At 45.8% G+C, this 20,469-nt stretch overlaps 1 protein-coding gene across 3 annotated transcripts in view; it reads left to right on the top strand.

The window, feature by feature from the left end:
- ARHGEF17 (Rho guanine nucleotide exchange factor 17) overlaps positions 1 to 20,469 on the top strand; it is a 163,363-nt gene that overhangs the window by 132,504 nt on the left and 10,390 nt on the right. For 2 of the 3 annotated variants that reach the window (XM_040426490.1, XM_040426491.1), the window contains exons 7-15: positions 8,229 to 8,405; positions 10,742 to 10,792; positions 10,941 to 11,050; positions 12,309 to 12,394; positions 13,189 to 13,307; positions 15,101 to 15,314; positions 15,774 to 15,847; positions 17,547 to 17,740; positions 18,313 to 18,557. In XM_040426490.1, the coding sequence (XP_040282424.1) occupies positions 8,229 to 8,405; positions 10,742 to 10,792; positions 10,941 to 11,050; positions 12,309 to 12,394; positions 13,189 to 13,307; positions 15,101 to 15,314; positions 15,774 to 15,847; positions 17,547 to 17,740; positions 18,313 to 18,557 (1,270 nt within the window). The remainder of the gene's footprint in view (positions 1 to 8,228; positions 8,406 to 10,741; positions 10,793 to 10,940; positions 11,051 to 12,308; positions 12,395 to 13,188; positions 13,308 to 15,100; positions 15,315 to 15,773; positions 15,848 to 17,546; positions 17,741 to 18,312; positions 18,558 to 20,469) is intronic. The other variant, XM_040426492.1, reaches the window with a different exon arrangement.

Below are 20,469 nucleotides of genomic sequence, written 5' to 3' on the forward strand. Positions count from 1 at the left end.
CTATGATATTGGTGTCCCTGCCTACTTCTGTTGCCCCACCTTCTGTCAATTTGGACCCACTTGAAACATGAGACCACTTTTACCTTTATTTTCAGGGCCACTTTTTGTTCCCAGTCCGCCCCTGTGTGCGCTCCTGCTTCTTGAACTGTCCTCTTCCATCTATATTACTCTGTGCTCCTTCTTCTAGGCTTGACCTCTGTCTTCTACATTACTTATTCTAGATCTGTTCTCTGCTTTCTAAATTACTTTCTGCTCCCGCATCTTGAACTGTCCTCTTCCGTCTATATTACTCTGTGCTCCTTCTTCTAGGTTTGACCTCTGTCTTCTACATTACTGTGTGCTCTTATTCTAGATCTGTCCTCTGCTTTCTACATTAGTTTTTATGCTCCTGCTTCTTGAACAGTCCTCTTCCATCTACATTACTGTCTGCTCTTCTTTCTAGACCTGTCTTCAACCTTTGACACAGTCTACCACCACCTCTTGTTACAAATTCTCTTACCCCTTGTCATCGGAGACCAGGCCCTTCCCTGGATCTCTACATACATCACCAACTGAGTATTCAGTGCCTCCCACTCACACAGCACCTCCTCATACAACCGTCTATCTGTTGGTGTCCCTCAAGGATCTGGGTCCCCACTTTTCTCCATTTTTTACCTTTGGTCAGGGACAGCTCATAGAATCCCTTGGCTTCAAATACCCCCTCTATGTTGATGGCACTAAAAACTATTTCACCTCCCTTCAGAATCCCAACGTGCTCTGTCTTCATTCTTCTCATCTCACTTTCTAAAACTCGACCTGGAGAAAACTGAATTCCTCATCTTTCCCCCATGTCACTCAGCCTTTCCACCAGATATATCAATCACAGTTAATGGCGCCACTCTTTCTCCAGTCTTACAGGTCCTTGTCCTTCAAGCCACCCATCAAAGCCCTTTCCTCCAACTCAAGAACATTTCTCATATCTGCTCCTTTCTTACCTCTGAGTCAATGAACATGCTATTGTATGCCCTCATCATCTCCCACCTGGACTACTGCAACATCCTCCTCTATGGCCTTCCATCTAACACTATTGTACCTCTCCGGTCCAACCTCAACTCTGCTGCCTGGTTACTCCACCTATCCCCTCGTTACTACTCCGCCAACCCCTTCACTGACTCCTGATTGCCAGAAATATTATCGGCCATCCACAACCAGTCCCCTCCTTAAATCTCTGTCCTACTCCCTCTTTTATTCTTATGTGTCTCTGTTTAGTGATTTGCATTCCTAACTGCGTGGCTCTGATATCCTGCTGCAATTTTTTGGGGTCCCTTTCTTGTTTATTTTACATTTTCTATATATCAGGTTTTCACACTCCCTGAATGGCACATAATTCCCCATTGCTATGTAGAGCTCAGTTCCAACTCTGCTACAGCTCTTCCTGTGTAAGTGTCATTAGCCACCTTAGCGCTAGCATTGTATTCATGAGTCAGTATAAGCAATACAATAGGTCCCGCCAAAATAGGGGAGTGCTACCCTGTATGGCCCCTTTAATGGAGGTTTACTGTATATAGCGTATTTAATAATGTGCTTGAACTCACAAATACTAGACTCCCATTCCTTTTGTTTAGCTGGCCTATTACCCGCCAGTGAAAGGTGCCAGCGGGAGGCCGCTCTGCAGAGCTGCGTGCACCCGCCGCACGTGTGGAGAGTACAATGGAGCCATGTTGGAGTCCGCTGCATCTGTAAAGTATTGTGCAGCTGAAGCAGGGATGATAGCGGCGAGCTACAGGACACTGGGTCAGGATGGGCCAAAGTGTGACTTTTCCATATTCCATGAGTATTTGTCAAGGGATAACCCACCAATTACATTGCTACAAGAAGATAAACCTCACTGAGGCATGAGGCACTTGGGACCTCGTTCAGATATAGTGGCAAATGGAGGCAGGAATTGGTGCAGCTCATAAATATGGTGTCCATGCCACTCAGCCCTACATCTTTGCGAAGGGTGTAGGAGACTAGACTAGGAGAATAAAGCCCCTTTAATGGCCATTAAAACAGTGAAAACTGCTTTAAAATACAGTCAGGTCCAAAAAATATTGGGACACCGACACAATTCTAACATTTTTGGCTCTATACACCACCAGAATGTATTTGAAATGAAACGAACAAGATGTGCTTTACCTGCAGACTGTCAGCTTTAATCTGAGGGTATTTACATCCAAATCAGGTGAACGGTGCAGGAATTACAGCAGTTTTCATATGTGCCTCCCACTTGTTAAGGGACCAGAAGTAATGGGACAATTGACTTCTCAGCTGTTCCATGGCCAGGTGTGTGTTATTCCCTCATTATCCGAATTACAATGAGCAGATAAAAGGTCCAGAGGTCATTTCAAGTGTGATATTTGCATTTGGAATCTGTTGCTGTCAACTCTCCAGATGAGATCCAAAGAGCTGTCACTATCAGTGAAGCAAGCCATCATTAGGCTGAAAAAACACAACAAACCCATCGGAGAGATAGCAAAAACATTAGGCGTGGCCAAAACAACTGTTTGGAACATTCTTAAAAAGAAGGAATGCATCGGTGAGCTCAGCAACACCAAAAGACCCGGAAGACCACGGAAAACAACTGTGGTGGATGACCGAAGAATTATTTCCCTGGTGAAGAAAACACCCTTCACAACAGTTAGCCAGATCAAGAACACTCTCCAGGAGGTAGGTGTATGTGTGTCAAAGTCAACAATCAAGAGAAGACTTCACCAGAGGGAATACAGAGGGTTCACTACAAGATGTAAACCATTGGTGAGCCTCAAAAACAGGAAGGCCATATTAGAGTTTGCCAAACGACATCTAAAAAAGCCTTCACAGTTCTGGAACAACATCCTATGGACAGATGAGACCAAGATCAACTTGTACCAGAGTGATGGCGAGAGAAGAGTATGGAGAAGGAAAGGATCTGCTCATGATTCTAAGCATACCACCTCATCAGTGAAGCATGGTGGTGGTAGTGTCATGGCGTGGGCATGTATGGCTGCCAATGGAACTGGTTCTCTTGTATTTATTGATGATGTGACTGCTGACAAAAGCAGCAGGATGAATTCTGAAGTGTTTCGGGCAATATTATCTGCTCATATTCAGCCAAATGCTTCAGAACTCATTGGACGGTGCTTCACAGTGCAGATGGACAATGACCCAAAGCATACTGCAAAAGCAACCAAAGAGTTTAAGGGAAAGAAGTGGAATGTTATGCAATGGCCAAGTCAATCACCGGACCTGAATCCGATTGAGCATGCATTTCACTTGCTGATGACAAGACTGAAGGGAAAAGGCCCCAAGAACAAGCAGGAACTGAAGACAGTTGCAGTAGAGGCCTGGCAGAGCATCACCAGGGATGAAACCCAGCATCTGGTGATGTCTATGCCTTCCAGACTTCAGGCTGTAATTGACTGCAAAGGATTTGCCACCAAGTATTAAAAAGTGAAAGTTTGATTTATTATTCTGTCCCATTACTTTTGGTCCCTTAACAAGTGGGAGGCACATATGCAAACTGTTGTAATTCCTGCACCGTTCACCTGATTTGGATGTAAATACCCTCAAATTAAAGCAGACAGTCTGCAGGTAAAGCACATCTTGTTCGTTTCATTTCAAATCCATTGTGGTGGTGTATAGAGCCAAACATGTTAGAATTGTGTCAATGGACCTGACTGTATTCTGTTCTGACGCTGAGATCTGAGGCTGCACTACTGAGAGATGACAACATGTCCTCTTCCAAGTTCTGCCAGGTGCACTATGATCTTGGAGACCTTGTGTGGATCCAGATCACCTTCTCCCACAATGCTAACTACGTCCTATATGGCCTGAACCACTAGCGGTTGTGTGTGGACATTGATGTGGACGGTGATCTGAATTTACACAATGTCTCCTCGACCTCGAGGTCCACCTACAGGGAGTGCAGAATTATTAGGCAAGTTGTATTTTTGAGGATTAATTTTATTATTGAACAACAACCATGTTCTCAATGAACCCAAAAAACTCATTAATATCAAAGCTGAATATTTTTGGAAGTAGTTTTTAGTTTGTTTTTAGTTTTAGCTATTTTAGGGGGATATCTGTGTGTGCAGGTGACTATTACTGTGCATAATTATTAGGCAACTTAACAAAAAACAAATATATACCCATTTCAATTATTTATTTTTACCAGTGAAACCAATATAACATCTCAACATTCACAAATATACATTTCTGACATTCAAAAACAAAACAAAAACAAATCAGTGACCAATATAGCCACCTTTCTTTGCAAGGACACTCAAAAGCCTGCCATCCATGGATTCTGTCAGTGTTTTGATCTGTTCACCATCAACATTGCGTGCAGCAGCAACCACAGCCTCCCAGACACTGTTCAGAGAGGTGTACTGTTTTCCCTCCTTGTAAATCTCACATTTGATGATGGACCACAGGTTCTCAATGGGGTTCAGATCATGTGAACAAGGAGGCCATGTCATTAGATTTTCTTCTTTTATACCCTTTCTTGCCAGCCACGCTGTGGAGTACTTGGACGCGTGTGATGGAGCATTGTCCTGCATGAAAATCATGTTTTTCTTGAAGGATGCAGACTTCTTCCTGTACCACTGCTTGAAGAAGGTGTCTTCCAGAAACTGGCAGTAGGACTGGGAGTTGAGCTTGACTCCATCCTCAACCCGAAAAGGCCCCACAAGCTCATCTTTGATGATACCAGCCCAAACCAGTACTCCACCTCCACCTTGCTGGCGTCTGAGTCGGACTGGAGCTCTCTGCCCTTTACCAATCCAGCCACGGGCCCATCCATCTGGCCCATCAAGACTCACTCTCATTTCATCAGTCCATAAAACCTTAGAAAAATCAGTCTTGAGATATTTCTTGGCCCAGTCTTGACGTTTCAGCTTGTGTGTCTTGTTCAGAGGTGGTCGTCTTTCAGCCTTTCTTACCTTGGCCATGTCTCTGAGTATTGCACACCTTGTGCTTTTGGGCACTCCAGTGATGTTGCAGCTCTGAAATATGGCCAAACTGGTGGCAAGTGGCATCTTGGCAGCTGCACGCTTGACTTTTCTCAGTTCATGGGCAGTTATTTTGCGCCTTGGTTTTTCCACACGCTTCTTGCGACCCTGTTGACTATTTTGAATGAAACGCTTGATTGTTCGATGATCACGCTTCAGAAGCTTTGCAATTTTAAGAGTGCTGCATCCCTCTGCAAGATATCTCACTATTTTTGACTTTTCTGAGCCTGTCAAGTCCTTCTTTTGACCCATTTTGCCAAAGGAAAGGAAGTTGCCTAATAATTATGCACACCTAATATAGGGTGTTGATGTCATTAGACCACACCCCTTCTCATTACAGAGATGCACATCACCTAATATGCTTAATTGGTAGTAGGCTTTCGAGCCTATACAGCTTGGAGTAAGACAACATGCATAAAGAGGATGATGTGGTCAAAATACTCATTTGCCTAATAATTCTGCACGCAGTGTATACCCATCTATGTATATATAGCGGACACTAACTAAGCCAGATAGGATTTTAATATTAGATCCATGACTCATATGGACCTGAGAATCTCTCGGTAGTGCAGCCTCAGGCTTTGGGGCCTGTAACTTCAACGGATCATATCTCAGCGTAGAAGCAAGATATTTAAAAACCGTTTTCACATTTGGAACGTAAACAAAGTGGGCTTTTCTTCTGTAAATTTACAATTGCATTAATATGCTGTGAAATCCCTCCAGCATCTTCCCGCTGACAAACAAAACGTTCCAGAAAGAGATTCTCGCAGCGACACGTGACGTTTCCGCTTCGTTACATTTTGTGCAGAGAAGTTAATTAACTCAAGTTGTTTACAGACTGTGAAGTGGGAGCTCTCATCCTCCATCAGGACCATCGTACATACGGCGAGAGTGCTCCCGCCTTCAGGGGTTAACTTCTGCGCTTCCACATTTCCTCTTGTAAGCTCCGCTCCCTCTGCGCCCGATTTTGCAGTTTGTTTTTCTCCGAGGGGCCATTAATAAGCAATAAACACAGAGATAAAGCTCGCGCTGGGCTTTTCCCTTTTTTGTGATGTTTTCTCTGATCGTTGCATATTTATCCCGATTTATTACGCCGCCATTACATGAGCCCGAGGTGATGCACTTTGACACGACGGACTTTATGTGCTCCGACCAGCTTCTTGACCCTGCAGACGGTCACATACAAACTGTATCAGAACGTGGCTGCAACATGCCTGGTTCTGATGCTGCCATCTCCCAAATTTCCCACCATGGCCATTATTTGAGGGGCTTTATGGGAATATTTAGGCAGTGCAACCCCCCCCTTCCTCCCCCGGGAGGGGATAACGCAAAGGCATATGGGTTGTGTTTGGTACAGAAGAGCCGGGGGTTGATTTTCACCCTGCATGCTGCTTCCTTCCCCCTATTTGATGATGCAGTTCCTCTGGGGAGGGGTGTCCTGCACAGGGTCTTGCTGCCTAATTGGGACCAATAACAGTTGGGGTCCTTCTCTCCAAGGGTCCTGCACAGGATCTTGTTGCCTAATTGGGACCAATAACAGTTGGGGTCCTTCTATCCAAGGGTCCTGCACAGGGTCTTGTTGCTTAATTGGGACCAATAACAGTTGGGGTCCTTCTCTCCAGGGGTCCTGCACAGGATCTTGTTGCCTAATTGGGACCAATAACAGTTGGGGTCCTTCTCTCCAAGGGTCCTGCACAGGGTCTTGTTGCCTAATTGGGACCAATAACAGTTGGGGTCCTTCTATCCAAGGGTCCTGCACAGGGTCTTGTTGCTTAATTGGGACCAATAACAGTTGGGTCCTTCTATCCTAGGGTCCTGCACAGGGTCTTGTTGCTTAATTGGGACCAATAACAGTTGGGGTCCTTCTATCCAAGGGTCCTGCACAGGGTCTTGTTGCTTAATTGGGACCAATAACAGTTGGGGTCCTTCTATCCAAGGGTCCTGCACAGGGTCTTGTTGCCTAATTGGGGCCAATAACAGTTGGGGTTCTTCTCTCCAGGGGTCCTGCACAGGGTCTTGTTGCCTAATTGGGACCAATAACAGTTGGGGTCCTTCTATCCAAGGGTCCTGCACAGGGTCTTGTTGCTTAATTGGGACCAATAACAGTTGGGGTCCTTCTCTCCAAGTGTCCTGCACAGGGTCTTGTTGCTTAATTGGGACCAATAACAGTTGGGGTCCTTCTCTCCAGGGGTCCTGCACAGGGTCTTGTTGCCTAATTGGGACCAATAACAGTTGGGGTTCTTCTCTCCAGGGGTCCTGCACAGGGTCTTGTTGCCTAATTGGGACCAATAACAGTTGGGGTTCTTCTCTCCAGGGGTCCTGCACAGGGTCTTGTTGCCTAATTGGGACCAATAACAGTTGGGGTCCTTCTCTCCAAGTGCCCCATAGCAGATAGTCTCTATCTTGACTGCGGGGCCAGATGGTGGCTCATTGGTTAACACTTGGGTCATGGGTACGAATCCGACCAAGAGCATGGGGGTCCCAGAGGTCAGAGCTCCACCAATCATGCCTTCAGAAAACCATCTGCCTATAAAACAGAAAAATAAAACATAAAAAGTAATTCCAGTTTCTCACTTACTTTGCGGTCCAATTCCAACTCATTTCCAAGATCTCTGATTGCTGTCAGTGAAAAAGAACATTCTGCTGTTATCTGCATTGATGCATAGAAACAGAATGCCTCTGTGTAAGCGGGACCGGGTCATTATTTTATAAGCGGTGACTCCCGACTTATTTAAAGGGGAAAGTCTGACATGCCTTTTCTTGCCAGTTAACAATCGCCATGAATGGTATATTGTGGAAATAATGAATTTATGTGAGAACACCTCAATGCATGCTGAGAAAGTAGCAGGGACCTTCCAGCGAGTGAGCATTACAAAGAGAATGAGGAAAGATGATGGGCGCCACCTGGTGGCCAGATCTGGGAGTGCAGCATGCCTTACTCTGGAATGTTCCTGTATAAGGACTTGTCATATGTGGCTGTGTATTATGTAAATGTATGCGTACCTGTATGCAGCACACCTGTCCCCTCACCTGTACACTCCTCGTCTTCACACAAGACAGATGGAGCCGGGTTTGGACTTGCCTTGGTCAGGAGAGAATTCCTGACAGGCGGCTGCTCCTGGACGGGATCCGATGTATGAAGGATGGCGCTGGCTGTGTGGGAGGTGAACAGACGGGTGTGTGGGTTCCCACCGACTCCTGTTTTTGCTCTTCTTGCAGGATCTGTTGAAGCACACTCCTGAGGACCACCCAGACCACCTGTGCCTTCTGGTTGCCCAGAGAAACATCAAGCAGCTGGCAGAGAGGATAAACAAGGGGATGAGGAGCGCGGAGGAGGCCGAGAGAGACACCCGCATCCTGCAGGAGATAGAGTCTCACATCGAGGGCATGGAGGACGTATGTAATGACTGCACAACTCGACTACTCTCCACCTACCTTCTGTCTTCTTGTACGCTCTCCATCATTCACTTCTCACACGCTCTCCAGCACTCTCTTCACATACGCTCTCCACCACTCTCTTCTCACACACTCTCCATCACTCTCTTCTCGTACACTCTCCACCACTCTCTTCTCGTTCCACTCTCTTCTCACACACTCTCCATCACTCTATTCTCGTACACTCTCCATCACTCTATTCTCGTACACTCTCCATCACTCTATTCTCGTACACTCTCCATCACTCTATTCTCGTACGCTCTCCACCACTCTCTTCTCGTTCCACTCTCTTCTCACACACTCTCCAGCACTCTCTTCTCGTTCCACTCTCTTCTCACACACTCTCCAGCACTCTCTTCTCGTTCCACTCTCTTCTCACACACTCTCCAGCACTCTCTTCTCGTACACTCTCCACCCCTCTCTTCACATACGCTCTCCACCACTCTCTTCTCACACACTCTCCATCACTCTCTTCTCGTACACTCTCCACCACTCTCTTCTCGTTCCACTCTCTTCTCACACACTCTCCAGCACTCTCTTCACATACGCTCTCCACCACTCTATTCTTGTACACTCTCCACCACTCTCTTCTCGTTCCACTCTCTTCTCACACACTCTCCAGCACTCTCTTCACATACGCTCCCCACCACTCTCTTCTCACACATTCTCCATCACTCTCTTCTCGTACACTCTCCACCACACTCTTCTCGTTCCACTCTCTTCTCACACACTCTCCAGCACTCTCTTCACATACACTCTCCATCACTCTATTCTCGTACACTCTTCATCACTCTCTTCTCGTACACTGTCCACCACTCTTTTCTCACACACTCTCCACCACTCTCTTCTCGTTCCACTCTCTTCTCACACACTCTCCAGCACTCTCTTCACATGTAATCTCCAGCACTCTCTTCACGTACACTCTTTGCATACACTATCTACAACTCTTGTCGTATGCTCTACACCACTCTCTTCTCGTATGCTATCAGCCACTCTTTTTGTACGCTCTCTACCGCTCTCTTCTCCTAAGCTCTCCACCACTCTCTTCTCGTACGCTCTTCACCACTCTTCTTGCACGCTCTCATACCACTTACTTCCCATATGCTCTCCACCATTCTATTCTTGTAAACTCTCTACTACTTCCCCTATGCCACTGATGGCTAACCTCCGGCACTCCAGCTGTGGTGAAACTACAACTCCCAGGATGCTTCATTCATTTCTCTGGAGTTCTGAGAACAGCCAAGCAAGTGTACATCTTGGGAGTTGTAGTTTTACCACAGCTGGAGTAACGGAGGTTAGCCATCATGGCCCTATGCTCCCCACCACTCTCTTCTCATTCTGTCCATGTCTCGCATGTCATGTACTCTCCACCACTCTCTTCTCGTACACTCTCCACCACTCTCTTCTCGTACACTCTCCACCACCCTCTTCTCGTACACTCTCCACCACTCTCTTCTCGTACACTCTCCACCACACCACCCTCTTCTCGTACACTCTCCACCACTCTCTTCTCGTACACTCTACACCACTCTCTTCTCGTACACTTGCCACCACCCTCTTCTCGTACACTCTCCACCACCCTCTTCTCGTACACTCTCCACCACCCTCTTCTCGTACACTCTCCACCACTCTCTTCTCGTACAGTCTCCACCACCCTCTTCTCGTACACTCTCCACCACTCTCTTCTCGTACAGTCTCCACCACCCTCTTCTCGTACACTCTCCACCACTCTCTTCTCGTACAGTCTCCACCACCCTCTTCTCGTACACTCTCCACCACCCTCTTCTCGTACACTCTCCACCACCCTCTTCTCGTACACTCTCCACCACCCTCTTCTCGTACACTCTACACCACTCTCTTCTCGTACAGTCTCCACCACCCTCTTCTCGTACACTCTCCACCACTCTCTTCTCGTACAGTCTCCACCACCCTCTTCTCGTACACTCTCCACCACTCTCTTCTCGTACAGTCTCCACCACTCTCTTCTCGTACAGTCTCCACCACCCTCTTCTCGTACACTCTCCACCACCCTCTTCTCGTACACTCTCCACCACCCTCTTCTCGTACACTCTCCACCACCCTCTTCTCATTCTGTCCATATCTCGCATGTCATGTACTCTCCACCACTCTCTTCGCGTTCACTCTCCATTTTCATGCTTTGTCTTTTAATGAGAACGAGTGGGTCCTGTTTTCATATAAGGGGGCCCCAAATATTGCATGCAGTCAGGGGCCAAATCTGTTTCAAGTTGGGTTCCACAGTTACTGATCAGACATTGTGATGTTTGTTTCTTCTGCAGCTTCAAGTTCCTTTCCGGAGATTTGTGCGGCAAGAGATAGTGGTGGAAGTGGTAAGATCCGGCTCCTTCAGTATTCTTTATATGTATTATCACATAGGTGAAACTATAAGCTCCAGGGCCCCGACTACTGGTGTCTTCTCATGTGGCAGAGGGGACTGAAACATTGGGATGATTGGTGTCTCATTTCACTGTCCCACAGAAAGCTGTTGGGGGCAAGAAGGACCGATCGCTCTTCCTGTTCACAGACCTTCTCCTCTGCACCACCCTGAAAAGAAAATCAGGATCCCTGCGGCGCAGCTCCATGAACCTGTAAGTGTACTTTTCCTAAGAAGATGCAGAACTCATACTCCAGAGCTGCACTCACTTTTCTGCTGGTGCAGTCACTGTGTACATACATTACATTACTTTTCCTGTACTGATCCTCAGTTACATCCTGTATTATACAACAGAGCTGCACTCACTATTCTGCTGGTGGAGTCACTGTGCATATTACATTACTTTTTCTGTACTGATCCTCAGTTACATCCTGTATTATACTCCAGAGCTGCACTCACTATTCTGCTGGTGCAGTCACTGTGTACATACATTACATTACTTTTCCTGTACTGATCCTCAGTTACATCCTGTATTATACTCCAGAGCTGCACTCACTATTCTGCTGGTGCAATCACTGTGTACACACATTACATTACTTATCCTGTACTGATCCTGAGTTACATCCTGTATTATACTCCAGAGCTGCACTCACTATTCTGCTGGTGCAGTCACTGTGTACATACATTACATTACTTATCCTGTACTGATCCTGAGTTACATCCTGTATTATACTCCAGAGCTGTACTCACTATTCTGCTGGTGCAGTCACTGTGTACATACATTACATTACTTATCCTGTACTGATCCTGAGTTACATCCTGTATTATACTCCAGAGCTGCACTCACTATTCTGCTGGTGCAGTCACTGTGTACATACATTACATTACTTATCCTGTACTGATCCTGAGTTACATCCTGTATTATACTCCAGAGCTGCACTCACTATTCTGCTGGTGCTGTCACTGTGTACATACATTACATTACTTATCCTGTACTGATCCTGTTACAGCCTGTATTATACTCCAGAGCTGCACTCACTCTTCTGCTGGTGCAGTCACTGTGTACATTGCATTACTTTTCCTGTACTGATCCTGAGTTACATCCTGTATTATACTCCAGAGCTGCACTCACTATTCTGCTGGTGCAGTCACTGTGTACATACATTACTTATCCTGTACTGATCCTGAGTTACATCCTGTATTATACTCCAGAGCTGCACTCACTATTCTGCTGGTGCAGTCACTGTGTACATACATTACATTACTTATCCTGTTACAGCCTGTATTATACTCCAGAGCTGCACTCACTCTTCTGCTGGTGCAGTCACTGTGTACATTGCATTACTTTTCCTGTACTGATCCTCAGTTGCTTTCGGTATTATACGTCAGCCTACCATTGAACTCTGCCATCACACGCCCTCTGTTGGCCACCAGGGGAACAGCAGTGGTGACTTTCTGCCTTGTTATTTCAGGTACACCGCAGCCAGTGTGATTGACATCTCCAGCAAGTATAAACTGCTCTGGAAACTGCCCCTGGAGGATGTGGACGTAGTAAAAGGTTTGTCACCTCCTCGTACGTGATTCACCCCATGACTCCGGTTTCACAATCGGGTTGAGGTTACACATTAGGTGAGGTCTCCACATATTAGACCGCACCATATTCCCAGTGACATCTGCCATAAACGTTGATTTTGGGTCCATTCACACGTCTGCAACTGTTTTGCGGTCCGCACATGGCCGGCACTATGATAGAAATGCCTTTTCTTGTCCGTGGCTGCGAACAAGAATAGGACATGTTCTATTTTTTTGCGGGGCAGCGGAACGGAAGTGCGGATGCGGACAGCACACTGTATGCTGTCCGCATCTTCTGCGGCCCCATTGAAAATGAATGGGTCCGCACCCGTTCCGCAAAATTGCGGAACGGATGCGGACCCATTTTCCGGACGTGTGAATGGACCCTTAATCTTATCCTGGATTACAAAATCTCATCTACTCCAGTCACATCCAAAGCAATCGACCACACTGATGCTGACAGACCCGAGCCCATAATGCACTGTAATGCTGGACACTACATCTACCACAATGCTGCATAGCAGACACTGACTCAGCAGGGGCTGCTGGGGCATGTGAGATCAGGATACCGGGGGGTTTATATTTTATGATGGCCATTGTGGAACTTCGGTACTGTGTGACTGTTCTTTTGTTGGTTTGTACACATCCTGTGTAGATGAATTTGTCTTCTGTGAAAATAAGTTTATTTGCAGTCATGTTTGAAACCTGACTCAGCTCTGCTACATCTGTATGACAGCAGTGGTAGCCCTTCAAATAATGCCTGTATATCTGATTGGGCAGGAACATCGCAGACCTCCAACAGGGACAGCATCCAGAAAGCCATCAGCCGGCTGGACGAAGACCTCAGCACCATGGGGCAAATCAGCAAACTCTCCGAAACCCTCAGCTTTCCACACCAGGTGCGTTGGGAATGGGATGAGGAGATTTGGGGGGGGAGCATGGTCAGATTCTCAGATGGAAAACTGATAAACACACCATAAGTTTAAAGGGAGCACCCAGAAGGGTAACTCCCATCATCTCGCAGATGAAAGATGTCCGTCAAAGGGTCAGGCATTGCCCAATCTGTAAAAGCTGCTGTGCTCCAGATATTGGCTGCCACTAGAGGGCGATACCTCTGTGCCTGTGAAGTTCAATAGGAGCCATCTACAGCTGTAGACAGAGCTCCATCTAGTGGTAGAAACAAGCTGTCTATCCTGGAAGTCTTTCTTATTTTGCAGAAATTTCTTATTTTTTAAAATTGGAATAATTTTATTGATCTTTTAGGGAAAAAAGGATAAAAGTTTTCCCCATTTTCTTCATGTTCTTTTTTTAAAGGTACTTCTTAGTTTACCCCAAAAATGAATTGTCTGGTCCTCCCATGTATCGTGATGGCGCTGAGGCCCTATTGTGGTTTTACATTTGTCTCCTACCCTTAGCCTCACACGACCGTATGTGTTTTGCGGTCTGCAAAACACGGATCCGCAAAAAATACAGATGACGTCCATTTGGCATCCGTATTGCATCTGTTTTTGTTATTTTAGGATCCATTGTAACAATGCCTATCCTTGTCCACAAAACGGACAAGAATAGGACATGTTCTATTTATTTTTGCGGATGCAGACAGCAAACGGTGTGCTGTCTGCATTTTTTGCAGACAAATTGAAATGAATGGGTCTGCATCCAATCCGCAAAAAAAAAAACGGAATGGACACGGAAACAAAATGCGTTCATGTGCATGAGGCCATGAGGTACGATTCCGCATGATCACAGGGTGCCATGACGGACCGCCTGTAAACTAACTGTCCCTTTACCTTGTTGGGACAAGCAGGAAGAGGTTAATAAGTAAAATCCCCCCAGCATCTCTCATCATATCTAGCGCGGTCCGGTGTTGTGACTGCGCCGCAGTAACACGACGTGTGATGTCATCGTCCTTATGAAATCCGACCCTCCGGCCGCTGTAAACATGTTAATTATTGTGTTCTGGAACTAATTTAATTAGGATTTCTTCCTCGACGATGTCTAGATGCAAACCCAGAGAGAGGGGAGCACGCCTCATCGTCCAGAGCTCCCTGCATGGCATACTCGGGAACTCTGATGTATGTGTCTTCTACTCCAGTCACACCCAAAGCTGCATCCAAACTCCATTAGCTCTGTGCAGATAGTCGCCCCTTGCATCGTGGATAATGCATCACATTCTCTGTACAGATACTGAATCTGTTAAATGCAGCTCTGGATGTGACTAGAGTAAAAGTCATTGTGTTACCATGCATCTTAGGTAGCATACGTTGTGCTTACAGTTAGTCTTCAGGCAGATATTACAGGGCGCATATTTCTTCTCATACTTGGCACCACGTCGCCCTTCAGGGCGTTTGGCAGCTGCGGGTTTTATCCTCTGCATTAACGCTGTTGTTTGCCACGGATAAAGCTGTATTGTTCGCTCACAGAGACTGGCGGACAGTCAAGACAAATCACGGTCGGTAAGATCCCCCCCCCCCATAGACGTTAACTATAAATGCGCTGGATTCCATGTAAAATATAGAAGAGCTTTTATAGGTTCTCCTGTGGTCACTGTCGCCCCCTGCTGGGTAATGTACTGCACTGCTAAGAGGAGTGGGGGAAGGGTGTCGACAATTATTCTGAGCACGCTTTTGGGTCACCTCTGTGAAATGAAGGACAGGCATATGGTAAATGTATCCCTCTTTTGTGTCCACAGACTCTTGACGATGTCATCAAAGACATGATGGCATCCGTCCATCGAGAACTGGCCGAGAAGCAGTCCCTCTCCTTCTCCATGTCGTTCCCGCCAAATAAAGTGGAGCTGACTACCACCAAAGCGGACGGCACCGAAAGCTACATGTTTGAGTTCAGCAACCCGGACGCCAGGCTCCATTTTGAGCAAGCCTTCGAGGAAGCCAAGAAGAAGCTGGGTAATGGATAGACCAGACCTTAGGGGACAGTGGGGGTTGTAGTCAACTAATAAACGTAAATGCGATGAGCATCCACCACATGGGCAATGGGCGGACCTCTTCTCCATAGGACAGCTTATGCATATCATAGTCATAAAACTAAGAGACAGTTCCATCATGTCCAACCAGGACCATGGCCTCCACCCCCTAAAAAGCCATGGTGGCCAAGATAACCACCACTTTCAGCCCCTCCATGTATTGCACAACTATCAGTGCCATATGGGGCTTAAATACTACTACCGCTATGGAAGTGTGGAAATCTGGTCGTGGGACACAAAGTTGAGGATCCCCTAGAACTGACTGGAGCGTCTCCGTTATTAAAAAATGGTTGCCCCCTGCATGTTCCATGCTATGGTCAGACCTGTGAGGTAATGAAGATGTAGCACTATGAGAATAACCAGTTGATTGTCTTCTCCTCAGCCACAAGCAAGAATCGCTTGGATCCAGAGTTTCTGAAGGCCATTCCTATCATGAAGACTCGCAGTGGCATGCAGGTGAGGAGAATGGGAGGTTTCTGTTTCCTCTTTCATAGACTTTGTTGTCATCTATTACAGTACGCTCAGAGTGGACAATTAACTTGTCATCAACCATGTGTGCGGGGTGTGAAAGGAAACTGAGAATTTGGAGTGAACCTATGGGAGCCTACAAATCAAATGGCTCAGTCAGGCAACTGAAAGCATCAAAGGGCCCATCAGCTGGTGGAGCTCTGCTCCATGCTGGTGTATGATGGAGCCAACTGCAGAACCCTCTGCTCCATGCAGGCCTATGGTAGAGCCAACTGCAGAACTCTCTGCCTCATGTAAGCCTATGGTGGTGACAGCTGCAAAACCCTCTGCTCCATTTAGTTCTAAGGTTGGGGCAGTTACAGAACCCTCTGCTCCATGCAATCCAATTGTGGAGCTAACAGCAGAAGCTTCTGCTCTGTGCAGGCCTATAAAGTGTTAGCTGCAGAACCCTCTGCTCAGTGTAGGTCTATGGTGGAGCTAATGGCAGAACCTTCTGCTACATGACGATCATTGGTGGCGCCAACTGTAGAACCTTCTGCTACATGACGATCATTGGTGGCGCCAACTGTAGAACCTCTTCTGCTCCATGTAGATCTGTGGTGAAGCTAACCCACAGGTCTCTCTGTTCCATGTAGGTCTATGGTAGAGACAAACTGCAGGACTGTGGTGGAGTAATTTGCTCAACCTTCTGCTCAATGAAGGCCTATGGTGGAGCTAGCGGCAGAACCTTCTGCTACATGTAGGTCTATGGTAGAGCAAACTGCAGAACCCTCTGTTCCATGCAGGCCCATGGTGGACCAAACTGCAGAACCCGCTGCTCTGTGCAGACCTATGGTGGAGCTAATGGCGGAACCTTCTGTTCTGTGCAGACCTATGGTAGAGCCAATGACAAACTGGTTTATCATTTTCTGCAAAACCACCTCCAACGTGAAGACTTTGTCTCCTATGCTGGTCTTCTCAACAGTTGCTGTAATAATCACTGTCGGTAAAATTATTTGCCCCAGTTCTGAAAATGGTTATCCATAATGGAGGGTCAGCAGTGATAGGGGAATAGGGCCAACCTCCCCAGTTATTTTGGAATTTCCCAGAAAGCTTTGTTCTTGCAGGGCTGGTTCATAAGGACTTCTGAAGGACTCCATAATGGATATTTACAATTGGGATGCTCAAGTTCCCCCCAAGTGTGAGCAGTTGGGCGCCTGGTGGCCCACATCATCCTCGGACCCATGAATTTACCCCAAGGTGTAACCTACTAATGTAATGATCATGTCACCAGCAGAGTATCTGATCACAATCATCAAGATTAATTGAGGAATTTTGTTTTCTAAAAACGTGAAATTCATTAGTAAATCAAAAATAATATTTACTCTTTATATCTTCATTAAATTCTCCTTATATTGTGCTTCCTCTGGGGTTGCCATGGTAGCGATAACAGACTCTCCGCATGGGATTCCTGTCATGTGACCCCCAGACAGGAAGTCCATGCAAAGCAGAGATTTAGGAGATTAGGAGGAGAGAAATAAAAAGGAGGAGACTATTGAAAGGTTTTACTGTCATATTAAAATTTTACTGAGCCATAGTTTTAATAAGTAAAGAAAACCCTTTAATTTAAAGGGACAGTAACCTAAAGAGTTTTGGCTCTGTTCCTCCGGAGTATAAAGACCATAATTAAGTCACTTTCTTCTTCCAGTTCTCATGTGCCTCTCCCAGTCAGAGCAGTCCTGACAACATGTATGAGGTCTGGGTGTGTAACAGCGATGGTTACGTGGGGCAGGTCTGTCTGCTGAGCATCAGGAACGAGCCCACGGTGGAGGCATGCATCGCTGTCTGCTCTGCCCGCATCCTCTGCATCGCCTCGGTGCCTGGACTGAAGAAGAATTACAGGTAGGTCGGCGCCAGTGTCCTACTTTAAAGTAAAATGCAAATTTTTTGTTGCAACCTTTTCGATCAATTCCTTTAATTCTTAAAGGGGTAGTACAGAATTAGTAAAATATAGGCACTTTCATCCAAAAACAGCACCACACCAGTCCTTGTATGTTAGCGGTATTGCAGCTCAACTTCATTGAAGTGAGTGACACTGACCTGTAATACCACGCACATCCTGGACAGGAGTGGCGCTGTTTTCCTCATCCTGGAGTACCTTTCAGATGGTCATTTGGAGTGTCCAGTACTTGCAGAGTGTTGTGTAACAAAGGTGGTGGCAGCTGCCATTGTATTACTGTGACATAAACATGAGCTTGCTGGGGAATGAAAGCTGGACACGATAAAAGGTGACTTATAGAGGTTGAGAAGAATCCAGTCAAATCAGCAGCAGGACACAGAACCTTAAATAATAAACAGATCCATCAACGGCAGCTTGTTGATGGTTTCCAGAATGGAAAAGGAGCTTCCATGTGTCATAGGGAGGGAGGGGGCTCTATGACGTGTTGGGATTATTACATTTTTGTGTCCTAAAGCAGAGAGAGACCACCTGCCCTGATGAATCGGCCATCGGAGCAGCATCTGGATGAGCCTCCATCCCAGCAGTGCCTCCATATCTCCATCTCCGGATCCTCCCTGGAGCTCTCAGAACACACAGATAGTGCCAGCCGGGACTTGGTGCCCTTTGACAGTGACGATACAGACGATGAATCCTCTCCCAGCCCCTCCGGGACCCTCCAGAGCCAAGCCAGCCGCTCTACCATCATTTCCAGTTTTACAAGTGAGTAACATTTAGCTGAAATCAGTGGGGTGCAGAGATAACTGTCAAAGCGACCCGGTCTGGTTCACATTACAAAATCTGAGGACACACTCCACAACATAAGTGAAGGGTAGGGGTCCAGTCTGTTCAGGATCCCACCATTTGCATGGGTCCCATAGAAAATTCAGGGTCTGCACCATTTAAAAAGCACCAGTCATCAGGATCAACCTCATTAAATCAGGCATACTGCCTAGTAGGGTTGATCCTTGTGGCATCAGTTGTGGCATTCCCAAAAAAAAAAAAACTTTTAGTCTTTATACAAACAAGGGCTTTAGTGCATCGATAGGCGAGGCATAGCTCCTCAGTGCAACCGGCCCTTTAACAGTGATCTTCACAGCGCCCTGCCCCTTTAATGCTAGGGCTACACGACGACATGTGTCGCTCAGCATTTTGTCTCAACAATTTTTATAATGATAGGCTATGGTGTCGCACTGCAACATGTGACATGCTGCGACTGTGACACAACAAAAAATCCATCCAAGATAGACTATGATTATAAAAATTGTCGCGCGACAACGACATATGTAGCAGTGTAGTTGTGCCCTATGAGTCGTTCGACTTATTGTCGTCCTGTAGCCCTAGCCTAAAGCTGACCGACAGCAGTGAAAATGTCTTGGTTGTTATCGAAACCTGGAGTAAAACTGTGTGTATGTGGAGACGAAGGGCATTTGAGCTTCTATTGGCTGATAAGGGACATGTGACCGTGTGTATGGCAGTTGGGATATGAAGAGAAAGACTTGCAGGCTTGTATTGGCTAATGCAGGTGATTTTTTGGGAATATCTCAGGAACGGTATGTCCTAGAGAGCTCTAACCCCCACAAGATTTCTTTACAGGTATCAAGGGATGTGTATACCAAGTTTCGTTGAAATCGATGGTTGTGTTTTTGAGTGATCGTAGAAGATACATACATACATTGTCGGGAATATAAAGCAAATGCTTTGTATAAAAATTAGGATCAAAGGAAAAATTTCCAAGCGAGTTGATCCTAGAGGTGGACATATAAAACACCTCAAAAAGAGATAGTTGTTAATTTAATTAGGTTGTGCAATCAGTAAATCATGATAAAAGCATTTATGCAAAAATATAAATGATTTATTATACAATAACTCAGAATATAATCAAAGCATAATGAATATAAAAGTCAATAATATGCAATAACACACAGTGATATGCCATACCCAAAATTCGCCACTAGATGGCTCTAACAGAATACCAGCGTTCCATAACACTTCTCAAACATAAAAATGTAATACAACCCGCCTCAACCACAATTATGAGATATAAAACTCGATAATGATAAGGACCGATACGAACCCTTGCTCTGCTCAAACTATGACTAATCTCGGATATTGGGTAGTATTGCTACATAAGTTATAAATTATCAAGCCTGATACAGACTATGGAATTGAAATATTCAAATCAGAGATTCTCTCTTGATATCAATATTGGATCTTTTATTCAGTAATATGCATCTTTACTGAATAGTGATAATATTGATGTAGTACATCTAACATTACACATCCGCAATAAAGCGGGGATTTTCCTAAATATCAAGCTAATTAATTCAATCAATATTACATATAATAAAATTATACATTACCCGAGAGTACAAATGATATGCAGAGTCATTATTGAGATTTTCTCCTGGGGTCTCTCCTTTCTTTCTTTGTTTCTCTGTGTTTCTGTGTCTTCTGTTGCTCCCTGTTGTTCTTTTCTGTTGCTGTTCTCTCCCTTCATGTGTGTGTGGTTTATGATCACTAACTTATCAGTTAGACACACCTTCCTAACTTGGAGTTTTCCAATCATTGTCGGTTAGGCGTGTACATATGATAATGACTGTGATGTCACTATATCACCCAAAATGCATTTCAG

The sequence above is a fragment of the Bufo bufo genome, chromosome 3, assembly GCF_905171765.1.
Source record: "Bufo bufo chromosome 3, aBufBuf1.1, whole genome shotgun sequence".
NCBI classification, from domain to species: Eukaryota; Metazoa; Chordata; class Amphibia; order Anura; family Bufonidae; genus Bufo; species Bufo bufo.